The following is a 23,882-nucleotide window of genomic DNA, read 5'->3' as shown; positions in this document are numbered from 1 at the left end:
TTCCTTTGAGTAGTCCTTCGATTCAGGAATTGTCCCCTTGGATTGGAAAGCTGCCAAATGTCACACCAGAGGGGGAGGTATAAGAGGAGGGGGGGGTCGCAATATTAATTAAAGAATCAATTACTGCCATAAGGAGGGATGATATATTAGCAGGTTCCTCTAATGAGGCCATATGGGTGGAGCTTAAAAACAAAAAGGGGGCAAGCACTTTGATGGGAGTGTACTATAGGCCCCCAAAAAGACAGGGGGAGATAGAGGAACAGATATGTTGGCAAATCTCAGAGAATTGTGCAAATAATAGGGTAATAATAGTGGGGGATTTCAACTTCCCCAATATTAACTGGGATACTCAGAGTGTAAAAGGCTTAGAGGGTACAAAATTCTTAACGTGCATCCAGGAGAGCTTTTTGAGCCAGCATGTAGAAAGTCCTACAAGAGAGGGGGCGGTACTGGACCTAATTCTAGGGAATGTGGCCGGCCAAGTGGAAGAAGTGCTAGTAGGTGAGCACTTTGGTGACAGTGACCATAATTCGGTGAGATTTAAGGTGGTCATGGAAAAGGACAGGGAGGGGCCGGAAATAAAGGTTCTAAATTGGGGGAAGGCCGATTTTAATAGGATAAGGCAGGATCTGGCCAAAATGGACTGGGATCAGCTGCTTGTAGGAAAATCCGCATCGGAGCAATGGGAGTCTTTCAGAAGGGAGATTGAGACCATACAATGGCAACATGTTCCCGTAAAGGTCAAGGGTGGTTCCAAGAACTCCAGGGAACCTTGGATGTCAGGGGATATACGAGAATGGATTCGGAAAAAAAGGAGGGCTTTTGGCAGATACAAAAGGCTAAAGACGGAGGAAGCCCGAGAGGAGTACAAGAAGTGCAGGGGGATACTTAAAAAAGAAATTAGGAGATCAAGGAGGGGCCATGATATAACACTGGCAAGCAAAATAAAGGAAAATCCTAAGATGTTTTATAAGTATATTAAGGGTAAGAGGATGACTAGGGAAAAAATAGGGCCCATTAGGGACAAAAATGGCAATCTGTGTGTGGAGCCGGCAGATGTAGGAGGGGTTCTAAATGAATTTTTTGCATCTGTTTTCACTATGGAGAAGGACGATGTAGACATAGAAATACGGCAGGGGGACTGTGATATACTCGAACATATTAACATCGAGCGGGAGGAGGTATTGGCGGTTTTAGCAGGCCTAAAAATGGATAAATCCCCAGGCCCGGACGAAATGTATCCCAGGCTACTGTGTGAGGCAAAGGAGGAGATTGCGGGGGCTCGAACACATATATTCAGAACCTCTCTGGTCACAGGGGATGTGCCAGAGGACTGGAGAACCGCTAATGTAGTACCATTATTCAAGAAGGGGAGTAGGGAAAAACCGGGGAACTACAGGCCAGTGAGCCTAACATCAGTGGTAGGAAAATTATTGGAAAAAATTCTGAAGGACAAAATTAGTCTCCACTTGGAGAAGCAAGGATTAATCAGGGATAGTCAACATGGCTTTGTCAAGGGAAGATCATGTCTGACTAATTTGATTGAATTTTTTGAGGGGGTGACTAGGCGTGTGGATGAGGGTAACGCAGTGGATGTGGTATACATGGATTTCAGTAAGGCCTTCGATAAAGTCCCGCACAGGAGACTGGTCAAGAAGGTACGAGCCCATGGAATCCAGGGTGCCTTGGCACTTTGGATACAAAACTAGCTTAGTGGCAGAAGGCAGAGGGTGATGGTCGAAGGTTGTTTTTGTGACTGGAAGCCTGTGGCCAGTGGGGTACCACAGGGATCGGTGCTGGGTCCCTTGCTGTTTGTGGTCTACATTAATGACTTGGATATGAATGTAAAAGGTATGATCAGTAAGTTTGCTGATGATACAAAAATTGGTAGGGTGGTAAATAGCGAGGAGGATAGCCTCAGTCTGCAGGACGATATAGATGGGTTGGTCAGATGGGCGGAACAGTGGCAAATGGAATTTAACCTGGAAAAGTGCGAGGTGATGCACTTTGGAGGGACTAACAAGGCAAGGGAATACACAATGAATGGGAGGACCCTAGGCAAGACAGAGGGTCAGAGGGATCTTGGTGTGCAAGTTCACAGATCCCTGAAGGCAACAGGTAGATAAGGTGGTAAAGAAGGCATATGGGATACTTGCCTTTATTAGCCGAGGCATAGAATATAAGAGCAAGGAGGTTATGATGGAGCTGTATAAAACACTGGTTAGGCCACAGCTGGAGTACTGTGTGCAGTTCTGGTCGCCACACTACAGGAAGGATGTGATCGCTTTGGAGAGGGTGCAGAGGAGATTCACCAGGATGTTACCAGGCCTGGGGCGCTTCAGCTATGAAGAGAGACTGGGAAGATTGGGTTTGTTTTCCTTGGAGCAGAGGAGGCTGAGGGGGGACATGATTGAGGTGTACAAAATTATGAGGGGCACAGATAGGATGGATACTAAGGAGCTTTTTCCCTTCGTTGAGGGTTCTATAACAAGGGGGCATAGATTCAAGGTAAAAGGCGGGAGGTTTAGAGGGGATTTGAGAAAGAACTTTTTCACCCAGAGGGTGGTTGGAGTCTGGAACTCACTGCCTGAAAGGGTTGTGGAGGCAGGAACCCTCACAACATTCAAGAAGCATTTGGATGAGCACTTGAAATGCCATAGCATACAAGGCTACGGACCAAATGCTGGAATATGGGATTAGATTAGACAGGGCTTGATGGCCGGCGCGGACACGATGGGCCGAAGGGCCTCTATCCGTGCTGTATAACTCTATGACTCTACGACTCTCAGTGTAAGAGAGATAATCTAGGAAATTATAGGCCTATTAGTCTAACGTCAGTTGTGGGGAGGTTACTAGAATCTGTTATTAGGGACAGAGTGACTGAGCATTTGGACAAATATGAGCCAGCATGGATTTGTAAAGTGTAAGTCATGTCTAACGAACCGAGTTGAATTTTTTGAGGTAACAAACATGATAAATAAGGGATTGTCTATGGATATTATTTATACGGACTTCCAGAAAGCATTCAGCAAGGTTCAACATATGAGACTGTTAACAAAAATGAGAACGCATGGAATTGGAAGTAACCTATTGGCTTGGATCGGGAATTGGTTAGGAGGTAGGAGACAGAGAGTAGGGATAATGGGGAAGTACTCAAATTGGTAGGATGTGACTGGTGGTGTTCCCCAGGGATCTATACTGGGACCTCAGCTTTTCATTATATTTATAAATGACTTGGATGAAGGAACAGAGAGCTGTATTTCTAAGTTTGGTGATGGCACTATGTTAGGTGGCACAGTAAATGGAGGGAGCAGAAAATTGCTAAGGGACATTAAGTGAGTTGGCAAAACTGTGGCAGATGGAGTTCAATGTGGGAAAGTGTGAGGTCATCCACTTTGGACAAAAGAAAGATAAATCAGAGTATTTTCTGAATGGCGAGAGCTGTGGAGGGGCAGAGAGATTTAAAGGTCCAAGTACAGAAATCACTAAAAACTAGTGGACAGGTAGAAAAAAAAATTAAAAAGGCTAATGGAATGTTGGCCTTTATCTTGAGGGGGCTAGAATACAAAGAGGTGGAAGTTATGTTCTACTTATATAAAGCTCTGGTTCCCCTCCATTTAGAGTACTGTGTTCAGTTCTGTGCACCGCACCTCAGGAAAGATATACTAGCCTTGGAGAGGGCGCAATGCAGATCTACCATAATGATATCGGGGCTAAAAGGGTTAAATTTGAGGACAGATTGCATAGGCTCGGTTTGTATTCCCTTGGATATTGAAGATTAAGGGGTGATATAATTGAGGTGTTTCAGATGATCGAAGGAGTTGATAGGGTAAATAGAAAGAAAATATTTACTCTGGCGTGGGAGTCCAGAACAAGGGGACAGAACCTTAAAATTAGAGCTCGGCTGTTCAGGGGTGATGTCAGGAAGCACCTCTTCACACAAAAGGTAGTGGAAATCTGGAATTCTCTCCCCCAAAAAGCTGTTGAGGCTAGGTCAATTGAAAATTTCAAAACTGAGATTGAAAGATTTTTGTTCGGCAATGGTATTAAAGGTTACGAAACCAAGGTGGGTAGATGAAGTTAAGAAACATTTCAGCCATGATCTAATTGAATGATGGAACTGGCTCAAGGTGCTGAATGGCCTACTCCTGTTCCTATATTTTTAAATTTAATTAAACGATTAATTTTTAGTTCTATCCTTTTTGACCCTCATTGATGGCTTTTTAACAAGGTATTCAAATTTGAACTGAAGCATTAGTCATCGAAAAGGAAACACTATCGATTGAACTGTTCAACTGCTCTGCTGCAGTCCACTAAACACAAGTGAGCATAAGGTATGTTCTTGCAGTGCACGGTGCAAAAGCTGTGACAGTGGATCATGCTATCAGCAGGGAACCGACACTTACTGCCGTATGGACAGCCCCTCTCCAACAGCAGGCCAGAGATGATATTTGATGCACATAGGAGTGTCAGACCTTGCAATGAAAGCAGTAAGATAGGTTGTAACATGTTTCTGGGCCAAAGGTTAAAAGTACTTTTAAGAAAAATGTTTGCAATTATGGAGTTTCAAAGGGCAATCCTGCATGCCTACCCACGGCAGCAAGTGCAAAAATAATCTCAGCATGAGGTTTTTGAAGATGTAGAAGATTTACATCTATGTACATTGGAAAATGAATCAAAAATTAAACATTGCAACCCTTACTGGCTCATTTTTACAATTAATTAGAAGTACAGAATATTGCTGAGTTCTTATACAATAATATTTTATTTCTCTTTTTCTCCCCTGATTTTAACTTAAGATGGTTCAGGTACCATATTTTAATGCAGATCAAAATGGGAGCCATATTTTAAAGTTCTGGTTATCGGCCCCAACAAACATCTCAAAGTCAATTTAGTCATTGAAGCATAGGAACATAACAACAGGAGAAGGCCATTCAGCCCCTCGTGCCTGTTCCGCCATTTGATAAGATCATGGCTGATCTGTGATCCAACTCCATATGTCTTTGAGGACATAACGTACAGGGTGGATAAAGGGGAACCAGTGGACGTAGTGTATTTAGACTTCCAGAAGGCATTCGACAAGGTGCCACATAAAAGATTATTGCTCAAGATAAAGAATCACTGGATTGGGGGTAATATTCTGGCATGGGTGGAGGATTGGTTATCTAACAGGAAGCAGAGAGGTGGGATAAATGGTTTATTCTCGGACTGGCAACCAGTAGCCAATGGTGTTCCGCAGGGGTCGGTGCTGGGTCCCCAACTCTTTACAATCTATATTAACGATTTGGAGGAGGGGACCGAGTGTAACATATCAAAGTTTGCAGATGATACAAAGATGGGAGGGAAAGTGGAGAGTGAGGAGGACATAAAAAACCTACAAGGGGATATAGACAGGCTGGGTGAGTGGGCGGAGATTTGGCAGATGCAATACAATATTGGAAAATGTGAAGTTATGAACTTTGGCAGGAAAAATCAGAGAGCAAGTTATTTCTTAATCCTAGTGCAAGAAAATCAAAAAGTTAGTATGCAGGTGCAGCAGGTGATCAAGAAGGCCAACAGAATGTTGGCTTTTATTGCTGGGGGGATAGAATATAAAAACAGGGAGGTATTGCTGCAGTTATATAAGGTATTGGTGAGACCGCACCTGGAATACTGCATACCGTTTTGGTCTCCATACTTAAGAAAAGACATACTTGCTCTCGAGGCAGTACAAAGAAGGTTCACTCGGTTAATCCCGGGGATGAGGGGGCGGACATATGAGGAGAGGTTGAGTAGATTGGGACTCTACTCATTGGAGTTCAGAAGAATGAGAGGCGATCTTATTGAAACATATAAGATTGTGAAGGGGCTTGATCGGGTGGATGCGGTAAGGATGTTCCCAAGGATGGGTGAAACTAGAACTAGGGGGGCATAATCTTCGAATAAGGGGCTGCTCTTTCAAAACTGAGATGAGGAGAAACTTCTTCACTCAGAGGGTAGTAGGTCTGTGGAATTTGCTGCCCCAGGAAGCTGTGGAAGCGACATCATTAAATAAATTTAAAACAGAAATAGACAGTTTCCGAGAAGTAAAGGGAATTAGGGGTTACGGGGAGCGGGCAGGAAATTGGACATGAATTTAGATTTGAGGTTAGGATCAGATCAGCCATGATCTTATTGAATGGCGGAGCAGGCTCGAGGGGCCGATTGGCCTACTCCTGCTCCTATTTCTTATGTTCTTATGTTCTTATGTACATTGAATTCCATTTGCCACGGTTTTGCCCATTCACCTAAGCAGGTCTTGCAGTGATTGCAACATTTTAATCCTATAGTTGTTGATCGGCTTGAATGTCATATAGCCAGCTTGACTAAACAAGGTTTTTATTAGGCTACAGAGTTTGAATTGGGCCCTGTTTGAATACCAAGGAAATATGGGGGGTGGGGGGAGACGCGGGTGTCTACTTCTAGAAACCAAGGTATTCATTTCCTCAGTTTTTTTATTATATGAACAGAAAAGTTAATCATTTCAGTTTTTTGTTGAATACATTTATTCTGTAGGAATTTGTTTTTGCTGATCACCTAGACCTAAATACCCTCCTGGTCCCCATGCAGGTGATAAACAGTTCCCTGTGACATACTGCATTTTCCCTCTTCGCCCTCCTTGACTTATCTGTAGTCTTTGACTTGGTCGACTCCACCATCCTCCACCAACACCTCTCCTCTGTTGTCCAGATGAGCAGGACTGCCCTTGCTTGGTTTCACTCTTACTATCATTGGATAGTAGCCAGAGCATTTTCAGCAATAGCCTCTCTTCTCGCCCCTGCAACTTTACCTTTGGAGGCCCAAGGATCTATCCGTGGCTCCCTTTTCTACTTCAAAAACATGGTGTCCCTTGGTGACATCATCAGAAGTCACGGGATCAGCTTCCACATGTACACTGATGGCACCTAGCTCTACTTCGCCACTACTTCTCTCGTTCCCTCCACTGCTTGTGTTGCCAGACTGCTTGTATGACATCCAGTCTTGGATGACCCACAATTTCCTCCAGTTAATTATTGGGAAGACCAAAACCATCATTGTCGGCTCCTGCCACAAACTCCATACCCTTGCCATTGATTCCATCCCCCTCTCAACCATTGTCTCAGGTTGAATCAAACTATTTGCAATGTCATCGTCTATTCAACTTAGAGCTGAGCTATGCCACCGTATCCTCTCCATCACCGCTTTCATGACATTGCCCGGCTCCATGCATGCAGGTACAGCAAGCAATTAGGAAGGCAAATGGCATGTTGGCCTTTATTGCAAGGGGGTTGGAGTACAAAAGTAAGGAAGTCTTGCTGCAATTGTACAGGGCTTTGTTAAGGCCACACCTGGAGTACTGTGTACAGTTTTGGCCTTCTTACCTAAGGAAGGATATACTTGCCCGAGAGGTGGTGCAATGAAGGTTCACTGGATTGATTTCTGGGATGAGAGGGTTGTCCTATGAGGAAAGATTGAGTAGAATGGGCCGATACTCTCTGGAGTTTAGGAGAATGAGAGGTGATCTCATTGAAACATATAAGATTCTAAGAGGGTTTGACAAGGTAGATGCTGAGAGGATATAGGGGGGCTGGAGAGTCTAGAACTCGGGGGCTCAGGGGGCAAAATTCGTTAAGGGTCGTTTTCAGGTGGGGGTAGCGTGATGCGGTAGTACCCCGCGCCCAATGGACCCTACACAGGCAGCACGTGAACTTCATGCTGCCTGCTAATTCCCATGATATCTTCATGCAGCCAGCGCAACCCATGATGCTGAGAAGCTGCACGGACAATGAGGAAGTTGGAAATGCGGCGTGCACAGCGCACATCATCAGCAGCTTGCACCTCTTAAAGGTACAGGTGCACATTTCAAATAGCAGGTACACAGCTTACTTGGAGGAGGGAAAGATGGCCACGAGAATAGCAGGACCGGCACGAGAGAAGGCTCCACATTTCTCTGATGATGCTCTGGAGGCCCTGGTGGAAGGCGTGGACGAAAGGAGGGCCAGCATGTACCCGCAGGTTGGCCGGAGACCCTCCAGACTGCAGCTCTGCAGGCATTGGCAGGCTATGGCGCAGGAAGTAAACGCCAGGAGCATTGCACCACGCACATGGGTGCAGTGGAGAAAGAAGTTCAATGATTTGACACGAGTGGTCAAGGTGAGTGAATGGGCTTCATTTTAGCACCCGCTATCGAGTGCGTTCCTGGCGGGGGGGCTCCGAAAATCGGGGAATCCCAGAGCGGGTCCGGAGACCGGCTCCAACCCGCCCACTTCCGGGTTTCCCACAGACGCGCCGGCGTGCGCGCGCAGCCCCCGCAGGTGTGAATCCCGGAGGCAATTAAAGGCAGCGGGGTGCCACTTGGTATTTCAGGTCATTAACAGACCTGATTAAGGGAATATGTGAGGAGGGGTGGGATATTACAAACAACTGGGACTCATTCCCATACTGGGGGAAACACTCCCAGTTGAAATGGACGTGTTGCAGCTGTCAGCCTGTGGCAGCTGCAAAGGTCCATTTGACAGGTGGGGGGTGGGGGGGGGGGGGAGACCCTCACTCATTGCAGGAGGCCACTCTGTCACTTGGGACAAAGATTGGCCTCCACCACCCTCCTCCTGACCAGAAAATTCACCAACTTGCACACTTACCCCGGGGTCCAGAGACATGTACCCACCTTGCGGACCCCCTCAGATGTACATCTTCCGGATGGGGGACGCCGTAGCTGCAGTCATGACCTCCTCGGAGGGCGAACGGCATCACCAGCCTCACCGGCCATGCCGTCCACCTCTGACACATGGAGCTCCACAACAGAGTGCTGTGACACATCCACCTGCACAGCAGGAGGGAGGCCAACCGCAGAGAGAGCTGCGTCGCAGAGGGCACTACCCTCGCCACAGGGTCCACAGACCAAGGCTCAGCTTCCTGGACCTCTCTGAGCAGCAGTGCACATGGAGGCTCAGAGTCACTCGACATGTAGTTGTGGACATCTGCAGCCTCCTTCATGCCGAGCTGCTCCTGGCTGGCCTGAGCACCATCTTCTTACCTGTCGCTCTCAAAGTCACCACTGCCCTCAACAACTTCTCCTCCGCATCCTTCCAGCGTGCCACCGGGGACATCGCCGACGTCTCCACAAAAGAGCCCTGCAAATACATCTACACCACTCTGCAGTGACACAATGGGTGTCATCAGTTGTGGGTCTTCATTGTGATCCTCAGGAAAGGGCATTATTGCACAAACCAAACAAGATTCGCGAAGACATGGCAGTAGTGGTGCCAATATAATATGTAATGTGAGTTGGTCAGAAATTCAATATAAGTAAAAACCATGACAAACCCTCAAACACCCTTGAGCATCCCCTTCATGCTCACGACACGTTTGCCTTACGCTGCCTACTGCACATATGTGATGCATGCCCTGTGGCTACAGCACAGGTAGTGGCAGGTTGAGTGAGGCTGACCGTGAAAGAGATGCATGAGAGGGTGAGTATGAGATAGAGCCATGAGATTGTATGAGGATTGGGTTGAGTGGTAGTGGCGGGATGAGTACTGGCGAGGTGAGTAAGTGCAGGTAAGATGAAGATGAGCTTTGAGTGGGTATGAGGGGTGATGTGACAGAGTAGTGTTGGCAGTGCAGAAGGAGATGTGGGGTGGGGGCAGTGATGTGGCAGATGGAGTGTAGGGGAATGAGTAAGTGTACTCACTTTGGCTGACCTACTGAGGTCATTGGAGCGCCTCCTGCACTGTATGCAGGTGGGCGATATGTTGGTGGTGCAGGTGACCTCCTCTGCCACCTCAAGCCAGGCCTTCCTGGTGGCAGAGGCAGGCCGCTTCCTCCCGCCCGCCGGGAGAAAGATTTCTGTCCTCCCCCTCCTCCTCACCCCATCTAATGATACCTGGAGTGAGGCATCATTAAACTGGGAGCAGCCTACCCCCAGGGCTGCTCCATGCTGTAATTTTTCCTATTTCTTGCAGCACCATTCAGTGGAGGACTGCCCCTTTAAATAGAGCTCCTCCAGCTGACAGAGCTTACTGCGCATGCGCAGCCCGCCCGACGCGCAGATCAGCAGTGGGGAACCCAGAAGACCAGGTAAGTGGATCCAATTAGGCTGCGATCGCACACAGGGCAGACTGATTTCACCGCCCCCCCCCCCCCCGCCGCGAACCCGCAGCCCTGCTAACATCGAGCCCAATGTGTCAAGTTGCACATCCTACCAACTGCACCACTGCTCCATGCATCACACTCGCCGTCACCCACCCACCAACAAATACTGCCTATCCATACGCAATGCTGCACTCGGCGTGCTGCATCTCACCCGCACACAGTACCACACTTGCAGGCCACACAACCATCACTCATAAGTCACACAAATTGGCAGCTATTCGACCATGACAGGCACATCACCCACACACCTTGCAGGACACTCACTGACACACTGTCCTTTGTCTTGCAGGAGAAGGTGGGGCAAAAAAGCCGGCAGCAGGAGGGACCTGAGGGTGGTCTGGCACATTTATGTGTCCTCACCCACCTCGAGGAGACAATGCTTAGGGTCATTGGACAGGCCGTCGTTGCAGCCGTCACAACATGCAGTGCTGGGGGTCCCGATGAAGGGGGCCTCTGCATATCTAATGCTCCTTCTCCTTTTCCACATCTCCCTCCTCCCATAACCTATTCTGACTCACGTGCTGCAGATGCTGTCAGCGCACACGTCTTATTTGTTCCTCTCCCCACTCCACAACTCAACTTGTTTCCCTTTGTCATTGCAGATACCCAAGAACATGTGACGCTTCCAGGGCGTCACAGCACTCCAGCAATCCGTTCTCCAGCTGATCACCAGGATTGCTGAGGCACCGCCCCGGGAGAGTGGCAGTGGCACCATGGCAGTCAGACCTGCTGTCCTCTCTCAGGACATCAGCATTCCTGCTCCCACCACTGCTACTCCGCCAGTGCCCCTGTTGTTACCTATCGGCAAGCCAGGCCAGACTGCTGCAGCCCATGCTGAGATGGTGCAGTCTGAAGCCGGGCCCTCCCGGCCCAGAGCTGCTCGAGGTCATCCTCCAAGGCCATCTGCACATTCCTCCATTGAAGGCCAGCAGCCTCCCACCACCCATGCTCCAGCCACTGGGGAAGCACCTCGTAGGAGCACTAGGATAGGTAAAGGCACACGAACAAAAGGCAATAAGGGAATGCACAAGGGTGAATAGTTCTGTTATGTTTGCATAATTTCATTTATTCATTGATAAATGAGACTTTGATTTAGCATTTGGTGGTGGTTTATATTTATGCAATGAGCTGAGAGGGACACCAATGTGTAATGGGAGGGGAAAGGTGGGGAATGTAGGACTGTTGGTGAGTTGGGGGATGTAGTTCAAATTATTGATAGCGGGCACGGATCAGGTGAGCACGCAGAGCCCTTGCAGACAAGGCATGTGGTTCCTATTGCACCCTTGCATCTTTCTCCACTTCCTCTTCCGGCTCCACCCCCTCCTCCTCCTCCTCCTCGTCCTCAGCCTCTTCCTCCTCAGCCTCCTCCTCCTCCACCTCTGGCTCAGGGTCTTCTCCAATCATTGGTGGCAAAGGCTGGTCCCTCATGATGGTGAGGTTGTGCAGCATGCAGCAGACCACCACAAATCTGCCCACCCGCTCAGGGGAGTACTACAGGGCTCCTCCAGACCGGTCCAGGAAGCGGAAGTGTTGTTTGAGGAGGCCTATGGTGTGCTCCACGATGTTGTGTGTGGCAGCATGGCTCTCATTATAGGCCTGCTGTGCACGTGTGTGTGGGTTCCTGACCAGTGTCATGAGCCACGGCGTGAGGGGATAGCCCTTGTTGCCCAGTGGACAGCCTTTGACTTGCCGAGTCGGGTGAAAGATAGTTGTCATGTTGGACTGCCGCATGGCGAAGGCGTTGTGACTGCTCCCAGGGTAGCGGGAATCGACCTCCATGATTCGATGCGTGTGGTCGCACACCAGCTGCACGTTGAGGGAGTGGAAGCCCTTTCGGTTGACGAAGACGGCTGAGTTGATGAGCGGGGCACGCAGGGCAATATGTGTGCAGTCAATGGCACCCTGCACCATGGAGAAGCCAGCAATGCGAGTGAACCCTCGTGTTCGCTCGTTCTGATTGTTCCTGTGGAGGGGGAAGGTGATGAACCTGTTCCTCATCTGGTACAGTGTGTCTGTGACCCTCCCTTATGCAGCAGTGCACTGCATACTGCGAGATGTTGCACATGTCACCAGCAGAGGCCTGAAATGCTCCTGAGCCGTAGAAATTCAGCCCCATGGTGACCTTCACAGCCACAGGCAATGGTGTCCTTGCCCTGCTCTGAGGCTGCAGTTGTGGCCGCACCAGTTGACAGATCTCGGTGACGGCTTCCTTGGTGAACCTCAGGCTTCGGATGGAATCCTCCTCGGTCATGCTGAGGTAAGAGAATTGATCTTGGAAAGCCCTAATTGGCTATGGCCTCCTGCTCAGTGCCCTGCGCGTCCTAGTCCTCCGTCTCCTCGCAGCTTGCCCTGCTATGCGTGGCCTCTCTGCAGGCTCTCAGTCATGTTCAATGCCCAGCGGGAGCCCTAGCAATCCACCCATGGTTAGCAGGAATGTTGTTCAACCACGGTTGTAACTTTCCGACCTGTAAGGCAGTACCTGCCAAACCACTTTCAAATGTAGTCCAGGAACTCTCAGTAACAACAGAGAGCTTCAAAAACCACTTTCTACTCCTCCAGCAGCCAGAAGCAATAATCCAGCAACAAACCTGCAGCACCTGCATGGCCCCCTTAATTAGCACTGGTGGCGGTGTCCTTCAGGCACTGTAAGACACGTTCAGATGGTCGGGGTTAAGACTGTGTGTTGAGTTGAGCGTTAAGGTCCAAAATGGTGTCTATCACTTTAAATCAGCGTTGCACACTGATTGCACGTATTTTCTCCCAACTTTACATGCTTCCAGTGTTCGGTATTTGCGCATGTGCTAACTCCTATACCAAGATGGCATCCAGCACATGTCTCGCTGGAAACGTGCATGCGCATCCAAGACGCCATCTTGGATGTCAGAGAGGCCGTGTAACGCCGAAACAATGGGCGCTACACGGCCCAATTTAGCGCCCATAGTGTCAGAATAAGGGGTCGGACATTTAGGACTGAGATGAGGAGGAATTTCTTCACTTTCTTCAGAGGGTCGTGCATATTTGGAATTCTCTACCCCAGAGTGCTGTGGGTGCTCAGGCATTGAGTGTATTCAAGACCAAGATCGATAGATTTTTGGACTCTAAGGGAATCAAGGGATATGGGGATCGGTTGGGAAAGTGGAGTCGAGGTCGAAGATCAGCTATGATCTTATTGAAAGATGGAGCAGGCTCGAGGATCAATTTGAACTCCTCCTGCTCCTATTTCTTATGTTTTTATGTTCTTATGTTCAGCTCTGCCTCAGCCCATCTGCTGATTCATGCTTTTGTCACCTCCAGACACGACTATTCTAATACTTCCCTGGCCAGTCTCCATCCCACATGCTCTGTAAACTTCAGCTCTATCCAAATCTCTGCTGCCCATATCCTATCTCGCACCAAGCTCACCTATCACTTCTATGCTCACTGACCTGGTGCTCCAATGCCTCAAATTTATAATTCTCATCCTTGTGTTTACATCTCTTCATGGTCTCACGCTCCCTATCTCAAAACCTTCTCCTGCCCTACTGTCCCCTCAGAACTCTCTGGCCTAGAAATTAGGCCATGTAACGCCCATTTTTCAGGTGCTATGCGACCTCCCAGGTCCCTAAATGAAGGTCAGGAAGGGCAAGCACACATCCGACCGGAAGTATGCCGTCCGCCATATTGAGGTGTGCTTCACCTACGCCTGAAGCAGATATTAGGCCCTTCACATATGTAAATAAGGAGTCTAAAACCTGATGAAACCACTGCAAGATTGGTTTGCCCAGGGAAACCAACCCTAAAGAACACCTGCAATTAAAATGATAAGTTACTTACCTCTGAATGTGGAGCTGGGGGTGGGGGGAGTCCAGAGTGCTCCTCCTATCCCCTCATTAAACTACCATCCTGATCGCCATCCATCCCAACCCCCCAACCCCAGCCTTAAGATCCCCGATCTCCCTTCACACCCCAGCCCCGACCCCCAATCTCCTGGCTCAGACCTCCGATCACCCAGCCCCGAGATCCACAACTCAGGCCCCAATCCCGCAGGCTGCTGCTGGCTGACACCACCCACCCCTGCCACCGATCGCTCCCACCCCGAGGCCCAGAATCCCCCCCTCAAGACCCGTGATCTCCCCCCCTCGAAAACCACAATCCCCTCCCACCCCGAGATCAGCGATTCCTCCTCCCAGGCCATCATTTAGCGGTCTTCCACCACTCACCTCTTGGGCTCCTCCCGTAGCGTCGTTCCTACGTGAATGAGGTCCAAGGCCCAATACCCGTGACTCCTTGGACCTCACCATTCCTGTGCAGGATATTTACCGCAAGATCCGGAATTTTTAGGCTTTTGTTTCTCCAACTCTGACCTCTTGTGTACCCCTCCCTCCCTTTGCCCCACCATTGCTGGCCATACCTTCAGCCGTCTAGGCCCCATACTTTGGAATTCCCTTCCTTAACCTCTCCACCACTCCACCATCCTCTCCATCTTTAAGAACCTCCTTAAACCCATTTCTTTGACCAAGCAACTTTCTCCTGTTTTTTGGGGGTGGATAGAGATTAGTACAGAAAAGGGGGGAAATGGTTTATCTCCTAGTTTTCCATGAGTTTGAACCCCATCTTTGTCATTATGCAGTGGAATTCCTCCCCTCGTGTTTTTTAATAAAAAGAAAATATCTACCCAGTTTTTCATAGAACCTTACCTTTGTGCAGTTCCAGATGGTGAGTTCCTCACCTTTGGATTATTTGAATGCATTGGGGGAGGAGCAGTTGTCATACTGGATGAAGAGATTAAGTGCTTATGCGGGCTCAGGGTCTTCAGTGTTTCTAGGGTTTTCTGAGAATTTGTCAATGTTTTGTCATTGTCCTTTCGCTCGTCCTTCTCCTTTTTCACTTGCTCTTTCTTGTTGAAGTGGGTTAGCTCTTCCTGCACTTCCAGCATTCTCTGTATGTGTGCCTGCTCCTGCTGAAGGAACTCTCGCATCTCCAGGGCACACTGCAAAAGTTGAGAAGCAGAAAGTTGGTTCACTTTAAGAGAGTTACAGGCTAGATTTTTATAAATTAGTGGAGGTTTGCAGGCAGGAACACACATTGGGAATCAGTGCAGATTTGAAATTTCTGCCAGACTTGCTGACATCTTCACCTGAATTTCCGATACACATTCCAGATACATAAAGCTATGCACCAGCAGTGCTTAATGTAGTATTCCTGAGCATGCAGCCTGTATACAATGGACTAAGCAAAACAAAAGTACTAGCACCTCCTCAGTTTCCACCTCCATTTTATTACATATGTATTTCATATCATTTTAACTGTAGCGTTATGCTGTTTAAAATGTTCCTTCACATGCTCTTTTCATAAAAACTGAAGCATCTCTGGAGAACCTTATTTAAAAAAAAATCATGATAAGCAGTGATGCACATTTCACTTTTTAGTGAACAGGTTTACAGCATAGAAGATCAATCGGTCCATTGTGTCTGTGGCACCTCTTTGACACTGCCCTGCCCGCTTTGCATAACCCTGTATCTTCCACCGCTTCAAATATTTTTATAAAATAATATATATGGTCTCTTCCTTAATCACTCCCTGTGGCAAAGCAGTCCATGCTCCAACAACCTCTGAGCCTGTTCCGTCATTCAATTAGATCATGACTGACAATTTTACGTTGATGACCCTCGTCACTGTTATGAGATACACAATTTGCAAAAGCTTTGCATTTGTTTAAACGGAGTGGCAATGGCTGTGAAGTTTGTGGGCAATAACTAGACTCCAGAGTACACCAAAAATTTTCATAAGCAAGTCATACTTGGATCTTGGAAATAAAAATGGTTGCTTCCCAAAAGAATCTGGCTTAACAATTCTGACTTCGCAAAACATTCCATACATTCAAAGGGTTAATTTCTCAGAATCTATTTGGTTAGAGTTAAGAAATAAAAGAGGTGCCATTACACTACTGGGTGTTTTCTATAGGCCACCAACGAGTGGGAAGGATACGGAGGAGCAAATTTGCAGGGAAATTACAAAGAAGTACAAAAGCAACAGAGTAGTGATAACATAAGAACATAAGAAATAGGAGCAGGAGTAGGCCAATCGGCCCATCGAGCCTGCTCCGCCATTCAATAAGATCATGGCTGATCTGATCGTAACCTCAAATCTAAATTCATGTCCAATTTCCTGCCCGCTCCCCGTAACCCCTAATTCCCTTTACTTCGAGGAAACTGTCGATTTCTGTTTTAAATTTATTTAATGATGTAGCTTCCACAACTTCCTGGGGCAGCAAATTCCACAGACCTACTACCCTCTGAGTGAAGAAGTTTCTCCTCATCTCAGTTTTGAAAGAGCAGCCCCTTATTCTAAGATTATGCCCCCTAGTTCTAGTTTCACCCACCCTTGGGAACATCCTTACCGCATCCACCCAATCAAGCCCCTTCACAATCTTATATGTTTCAATAAGATCGCCTCTCATTCTTCTGAACTCCAATGAGTAGAGTCCCAATCTACTCAACCTCTCCTCATATGTCCACCCCCTCATCCCTGGGATTAACCGAGTGAACCTTCTTTGTACTGCCTCGAGAGCAAGTATGTCTTTTCTTAAGTATGGACACCAAAACTGTGTGCAGTATTCCAGGTGCGGTCTCACCAATACCTTATATAACTGCAGCAATACCTCCCTGTTTTTATATTCTATCCCCCTAGCAATAAAAGCCAACATTCCGTTGGCCTTCTTGATCACCTGCTGCACCTGCATACTAACCTTTTGATTTTCTTGCACGAGGATCCCCAGATCCCTTTGTACTGCAGTACTTTCCAGTTTCTCGCCATTAAGATAATAACTTGCTCTCTGATTTTTCCTGCCAAAGTGCATAACGTCACATTTTCCAATATTGTATTGCATCTGCCAAATCTCCGCCCACTCACCCAGCCTGTCGAAATCCCCTTGTAGGTTTTTTATGTCCTCCTCACTCTCTACCTTCCTTCCCATCTTTATATCATCTGCAAACTTTGATACGTTACACCCGGTCCCCTCTTCCAAATCGTTAATATAGATTGTAAAGAGTTGGGGACCCAGCACCGACCCTTGTGGAACACCACTGGCGACTGGTTGCCAGTCCGAGAATGAACTATTTATCCCAACTCTCTGCTTCCTGTGAGATAACCAATCCTCCACCCATGCCAGAATATTACCCCCAATCCAGTGATTCTTTATCTTGAGCAATAATCTTTTATGTGGCACCTTGTCGAATGCCTTCTGGAAGTCTAAATACACTACGTCCACTGGTTCCCCTTTATCCACCCTGTACGTTATGTCCTCAAAGAACTCAAGCAAATTTGTCAGACATGACTTCCCCTTCATAAAGCCATGCTGACTTTGTCCTATTAAATTATGTTTATCCAAATGTTCCGCTGCTGTCTCCTTAATAATAGATTCCAAAAGTTTACCCACCACAGATGTTAGGCTAACTGGTCTATAATTTCCAGCCTTCTGCCTACTACCCATTTTAAATAAGGGTGTTACATTAGCAATTTTCCAATCTGCCGGGACCTTTGCCGAGTCCAGATAATTTTGGAAAATTATTACCAAAGCATCCACAATCCCTACTGCCACTTCCCTCAAGACCCAAGAGCCCCCAGTTTGTCCAGTGTTGGGATATTCTTAGTGTCCTCTACCATAAAGACTGAAACAAAATATTTGTTCAGCATTTTTGCCATCTCCATGTTTCCCACCATTAATTTCCCGGTCTCTTCCTCTAAGGGACCTACGTTTGCCTGAGCCACCCTTTTTCTTTTTATATAACTGTAGAAACTCTTGCAATCGGTTTTTATATTTTTTGCTAATTTATTTTCATAATCTATCTTCCCTTTCTTAATCAATCCTTTCGTTACTTTTTGCTGTCTTTTGAAGACTTCCCAATCTTCTATCCTCCCACTAAGTTTGGCTACCTTATATGTCCTTCTTTTTAGTCGGATACTATCCTTAATTTCTTTACTTAGCCACGGATGGCTGTCATTTCTTTTACACCCTTTTTTCCTCAGTGGAATATATATTTTTTGAAAGTTGTAAAATAACTCCTTAAATGAACACCACTGCTCATGTACCGTCTTACCCTTTAATCTATTTTCCCAGTCCACTTTAATCATTTCCGCTCTCATACCATCATAGTCTCCTTTATTCAAGCTCAGTACGCTTGTTTGAGAACCAACCTTCTCACCCTCTAATTGGATATGGAATGTAACCATGTTATGGTCACTCATTCCAAGGGGATCCTTAACTAGGACATTATTAATTAATCCTGGCTCATTACACAGGACCAGGTCCAAGGTTGCTTGCCCCCTTGTAGGATCAGTTACATACTGCTCAAGAAATCCATCCCTAATACACTCAATAAACTCTTCCTCAAGGCTGCCCTGCCCAATTTGATTTGTCCAGTTAATATGAAAGTTGAAATCCCCCATAATTATAGCTGTTCCCTTATTACATGCCCCAACTATTTCCTGATTAATACTTCTTCCATCAGAGTTGCAAATATTAGGAGGCCTATATACTACGCCCACGAGTGTTTTTTTCCCCTTATTATTCCTTATCTCCACCCAAACTGTTTCATTGTCCTGATCCTTTGTCCCAATATCATTTCTAGAGAAATCAGGAGGGCAAAAAGGAGACATGAGATTGCTTTGGCAGATAAGGCAAAGGAGAATCCAAAGAGCTTCTACAAATACATAAAGGGCAAAAGAGTAACTAGGGAGAGAGTCGGGCCTCTTAAGGATCAACAAGGTCATCTATGTGCAGAACCACAAGAGATAGGTGAGATCCGAAATGAATATTTCACATTGGTATTTACGGTTGAGAAAGGCATGGATGTTTGGGAACTTGGGGAAATAAATAGTGACGTCTTGAGGAGTGTACATATTACAGAGAGGGAGGTGCTGGAAGTCTTAACGCGCATCAAGGTAGATAAATCTCCGGGACCTGATGAAATGTATCCCAGGATGTTATGGGAGGTTAGGGAGGAAATTGCGGGTCCCCTAGCAGAGATATTTGAATCATCGACAGCTACAGGTGAGGTGCCTGAAGATTGGAGGGTAGCAAATGTTGTGCCTTTGTTTAAGAAGGGCGGCAGGGAAAAGCCTGGGAACTACAGACCGGTGAGCCTGACATCTGCAGTGGGTAAGTTGTTCGAGGGTATTCTGAGAGACAGGATCTATGGGCATTTGGAGAGGCAGGGACTGATTAGGAACAGTCAGCATGGTTTTGTGAGAGGAAAATCATGTCTCACGAATTTGATTGAGTTTTTTGAAGGGGTAACCAAGAAGATAGATGAGGGCTGTGCAGTAGACGTGGTCTACATGGACTTCAGCAAAGCCTTTGACAAGGTACCGCATGGTAGTTGTTACATAAGGATAAATCTCACGGGATCCAAGGCGAGGTAGCCAATTGGATACAAAATTGGATTGACGACAGAAGACAGAGGGTGGTTGTAGAGGGTTGTTTTTCAAACTGGAGGCCTGTGACCAGCGGTGTGCCTCAGGGATCGGTGCTGGGTCCGCTGTTATTTGTTATTTATATTAATGATTTGGATGAGAATTTAGGAGGCATGGTTAGTAAGTTTGCAGATGACACCAAGATTGGTGGCATTGTGGACAGTGAAGAAGGTTATCTAGGATTGCAACGGGATCATGATCAATTGGGCCAGTGGGCCGATGAATGGCAGATGGAGTTTAATTTAGATAAATGTGAGGTGATGCATTTTGGTAAATCGAATCGGGCCAGGACCTACTCTGTTAATGGTAGGGCGTTGGGGAGAGTTATAGACAAAGAGATCTAGGAGTACAGGTTCATAGCTCCTTGAAAGTGGAGTCACAGGTGGATAGGGTGGTGAAGAAGGCATTCAGCATGCTTGGTTTCATTGGTCAGAACATTGAATACAGGAGTTGAGATGTCTTGTTGAAGTTGTACAAGACATTAGTAAGGCCACACTTGGAATACTGTGTACAGTTCTGGTCACCCTATTATAGAAAGGATATTATTAAACTAGAAAGAGTGCAGAAAAGATTTACTGGGATGCTACCGGGACTTGATGGTTTGACTTATAGGGAGAGGTTGGATAGACTGAGACTTTTTTCCCTGGAGAGGAGGAGGTTTAGGGGTGATCTTATAGATGTCTATAAAATAATGAGGGGCATAGATAAGGTAGATAGTCAAAATCTTTTCCCAAAGGTAGGGGAGTCTATAACGAGGGGGCATAGATTTAAGGTGAGAGGGGAGAGATACAAAAGGGTCCAGAGGGGCAATTCTTTCACTCAAAGGGTGGTGAGTGTCTGGAACGAGCTGCCAGAGGCAGTAGTAGAGGCGGGTACAATTTTGTCTTTTAAAAAGCATTTGGACAGTTACATGGGTAAGATGGGTATAGAGGGATATGGGCCAAGTGCAGGCAATCGGGACTAGCTTAGTGGTATAAACTGGGCGACATGGACATGTTGGGCTGAAGGGCCTGTTTCCATGTTGTAAACTTCTATGATTCTATGATTCTCTGTATTACAGTGATTCCTTCCTTTATTAACATAGCCACCCCACCTCCCCTTCCTTCCTGCCTGTCCTTCCTGATTTTTAAATACCCTGGCATATTTAATTCCCAGTCGTTGTCACCCTGCAGCCATGTTTCTGTAATGGCCACAAGATCATACCCATACGTAGTTATTTGTGCCCTTAACTCGTCCATTTTGTTACGAATGCTACGTGCATTCAGATAAAGAACTTTCAAATATGCTTTTTCCTTTTTTAACACTTTACCTTTTACTCCATTCCTTCTGTCCCTTCTTGACATGCTTTCCTCTGTCTCCCTGCTCAGATTCCCAACCCCCTGCCACAGCTTTGATGCTGGGTTAATCACCTTACGCCTTCTAGTTTTTATTTTATCTGTCATGTCTAAAGTACACTTTCTTTCCGCTGCTCTATGCTTTTCCCTTTCACTTGTTCTTGAACAACTGTTTGTACTATTTGTATTGTAGATTTCCCTTGGGTCTTCCCCTCTCTTGCTGCTCTCAACTTTATTCTCTTCTGACTTCCCGCTCAGGTTCCTGCCACTCTAGTTTAAACCTTCCTCAACAGCACGAGCAAACACCCCTGCGAGGACATTGGTCCCGGTCCTGCTCGGGTGTAACCCGTCACGCTTGTCGTGTCCATGACTTCCCACATAGTGCAGGAGGAGCATATAACTGGGGACTTAAACTATCTTAACATATGTAAACAATTTTACAACACCAAGTTATAGTCCAGCAATTTTATTTTAAATTCACAAGCTTTCGGAGACTTCCTCCTTCCTCAGGTAAATGTTCAGGAGCTCCTCGAAGCCTACGCATTTATACATATAGAACAATACATGGTGTTTACAGAATGCCCCTGCAACTGCCCGTTGCCAAGGCAATCACCGTGTTCAGACAGAGAGGTGTCACCTGCAGAACCCCCGAATACACATTCAACAAAAAAACAAACAGGAAAAAAAACAGAGAGAGGCAGAAACATCCGGAAGGCAGAGAAAGCCAGCAAATGACCCATTATATTAAAAACAGATAACATTTGTTCGCTGGTGGGGTAACGTGTAGCGTGACATGAACCCAAGATCCCGGTTGAGGCCGTCCTCATGGGTGCGGAACTTGGCTATCAATTTCTGCTCGACGATTTTGCGTTGTCGTGTGTCTCGAAGGCCGCCTTGGAGTACGCTTACCCGAAGGTCGGTGGATGAATGTCCATGACTGCTGAAGTGTTCCCCGACTGGGAGGGAACCCTCCTGTTTGGCGATTGTTGCGCGGTGTCCGTTCATCCGTTGTCGCAGCGTCTGCATGGTCTCGCCAATGTACCATGCTCTGGGGCATCCTTTCCTGCAACGTATGAGGTAGACAACGTTGGCCGAGTCACAGGAGTATGAACCATGCACCTGGTGGGTGGTGTCCTCTCGTGTGATGGTGGTATCTGTGTCGATGATCTGGCATGTCTTGCAGAGGTTACCGTGGCAGGGTTGTGTGGTGTCGTGGACGCTGTTCTCTTGAAAGCTAGGTAATTTGCTGCGAACGATGGTCTGTTTGAGGTTGGGTGGCTGTTTAAAGGCGAGTAGTGGAGGTGTGGGGATGGCCATAGCGAGGTGTTTGTCCTCATTGATGACATGTTGAAGGCTGCGGAGAACATGGCGTAGTTTCTCCGCTCCGGGGAAGTACTGGACGACAAAGGGTACTCTGTTGGTTGCGTCCCGTGTTAGTCTCCTGAGGAGGTCTATGCGATTTTTTGCTGTGGCCCGTCGGAACTCTCGATCGATGAGTCGAGCGTCATATCCCGTTCTTACTGGGGTGTCTTCCACCCTAACCACGTCAAAGAGGCCATCCCCTATGGACAGGCCCTGCGAATACACAGGGTCTGCTCAGACGAGGAGGAACGCGATGGACACCTACAGACGCTGAAAGACGCCCTAGTAAGAACGGGATATGACGCTCGACTCATCGATCGACAGTTCCGACGGGCCACAGCAAAAAATCGCATAGACCTCCTCAGGAGACTAACACGGGACGCAACCAACAGAGTACCCTTTGTCGTCCAGTACTTCCCCGGAGCGGAGAAACTACGCCATGTTCTCCGCAGCCTTCAACATGTCATCAATGAGGACAAACACCTCGCTATGGCCATCCCCACACCTCCACTACTCGCCTTTAAACAGCCACCCAACCTCAAACAGACCATCGTTCGCAGCAAATTACCTAGCTTTCAAGAGAACAGCGTCCACGACACCACACAACCCTGCCACGGTAACCTCTGCAAGACATGCCAGATCATCGACACAGATACCACCATCACACGAGAGGACACCACCCACCAGGTGCATGGTTCATACTCCTGTGACTCGGCCAACGTTGTCTACCTCATACGTTGCAGGAAAGGATGCCCCAGAGCATGGTACATTGGCGAGACCATGCAGACGCTGCGACAACGGATGAACGGACACCGCGCAACAATCGCCAAACAGGAGGGTTCCCTCCCAGTCGGGGAACACTTCAGCAGTCATGGACATTCATCCACCGACCTTCGGGTAAGCGTACTCCAAGGCGGCCTTCGAGACACACGACAACGCAAAATCGTCGAGCAGAAATTGATAGCCAAGTTCCGCACCCATGAGGACGGCCTCAACCGGGATCTTGGGTTCATGTCACGCTACACGTTACCCCACCAGCGAACAAATGTTATCTGTTTTTAATATAATGGGTCATTTGCTGGCTTTCTCTGCCTTCCGGATGTTTCTGCCTCTCTCTGTTTTTTTTCCTGTTTGTTTTTTTGTTGAATGTGTATTCGGGGGTTCTGCAGGTGACACCTCTCTGTCTGAACACGGTGATTGCCTTGGCAACGGGCAGTTGCAGGGGCATTCTGTAAACACCATGTATTGTTCTATATGTATAAATGCGTAGGCTTCGAGGAGCTCCTGAACATTTACCTGAGGAAGGAGGAAGTCTCCGAAAGCTTGTGAATTTAAAATAAAATTGCTGGACTATAACTTGGTGTTGTAAAATTGTTTACAATTGTCAACCCCAGTCCATCACCGGCATCTCCACATCATGACTATCTTAACATAGACTTGGATAACAATAATAACATAAGGGGAACAGAGGGGGAGGAATTTTTGAAATGTGTCCAGGATAACTTTCTTAACCAGTACGTTTCCGGCCCAACGAGGAAGGAGGCATAGCTGGACATGGTTCTAGGGAATGAGGTGGGTCAA

The 23,882-nt window shown here is 47.2% G+C and overlaps 1 protein-coding gene across 1 annotated transcript in view; it reads right to left on the bottom strand.

Moving 5' to 3' along the window:
* The window catches only part of bcl9 (BCL9 transcription coactivator), a 253,735-nt gene that overhangs the window by 214,625 nt on the left and 15,228 nt on the right, over nucleotides 1–23,882 (bottom strand). The window contains exon 2 of the mRNA XM_067986473.1: nucleotides 14,829–15,121. Within this exon, the coding sequence (XP_067842574.1) occupies nucleotides 14,829–15,109 (281 nt within the window). The 5' untranslated portion in view covers nucleotides 15,110–15,121. The remainder of the gene's footprint in view (nucleotides 1–14,828; nucleotides 15,122–23,882) is intronic.

The sequence above is a fragment of the Heptranchias perlo genome, chromosome 6 (genome assembly GCF_035084215.1).
Source record: "Heptranchias perlo isolate sHepPer1 chromosome 6, sHepPer1.hap1, whole genome shotgun sequence".
Taxonomy (NCBI): Eukaryota; Metazoa; Chordata; class Chondrichthyes; order Hexanchiformes; family Hexanchidae; genus Heptranchias; species Heptranchias perlo.
The sequence above is the reverse complement of the archived record's forward strand: the minus strand, read 5'-3'. Positions and strand labels throughout refer to the sequence as shown.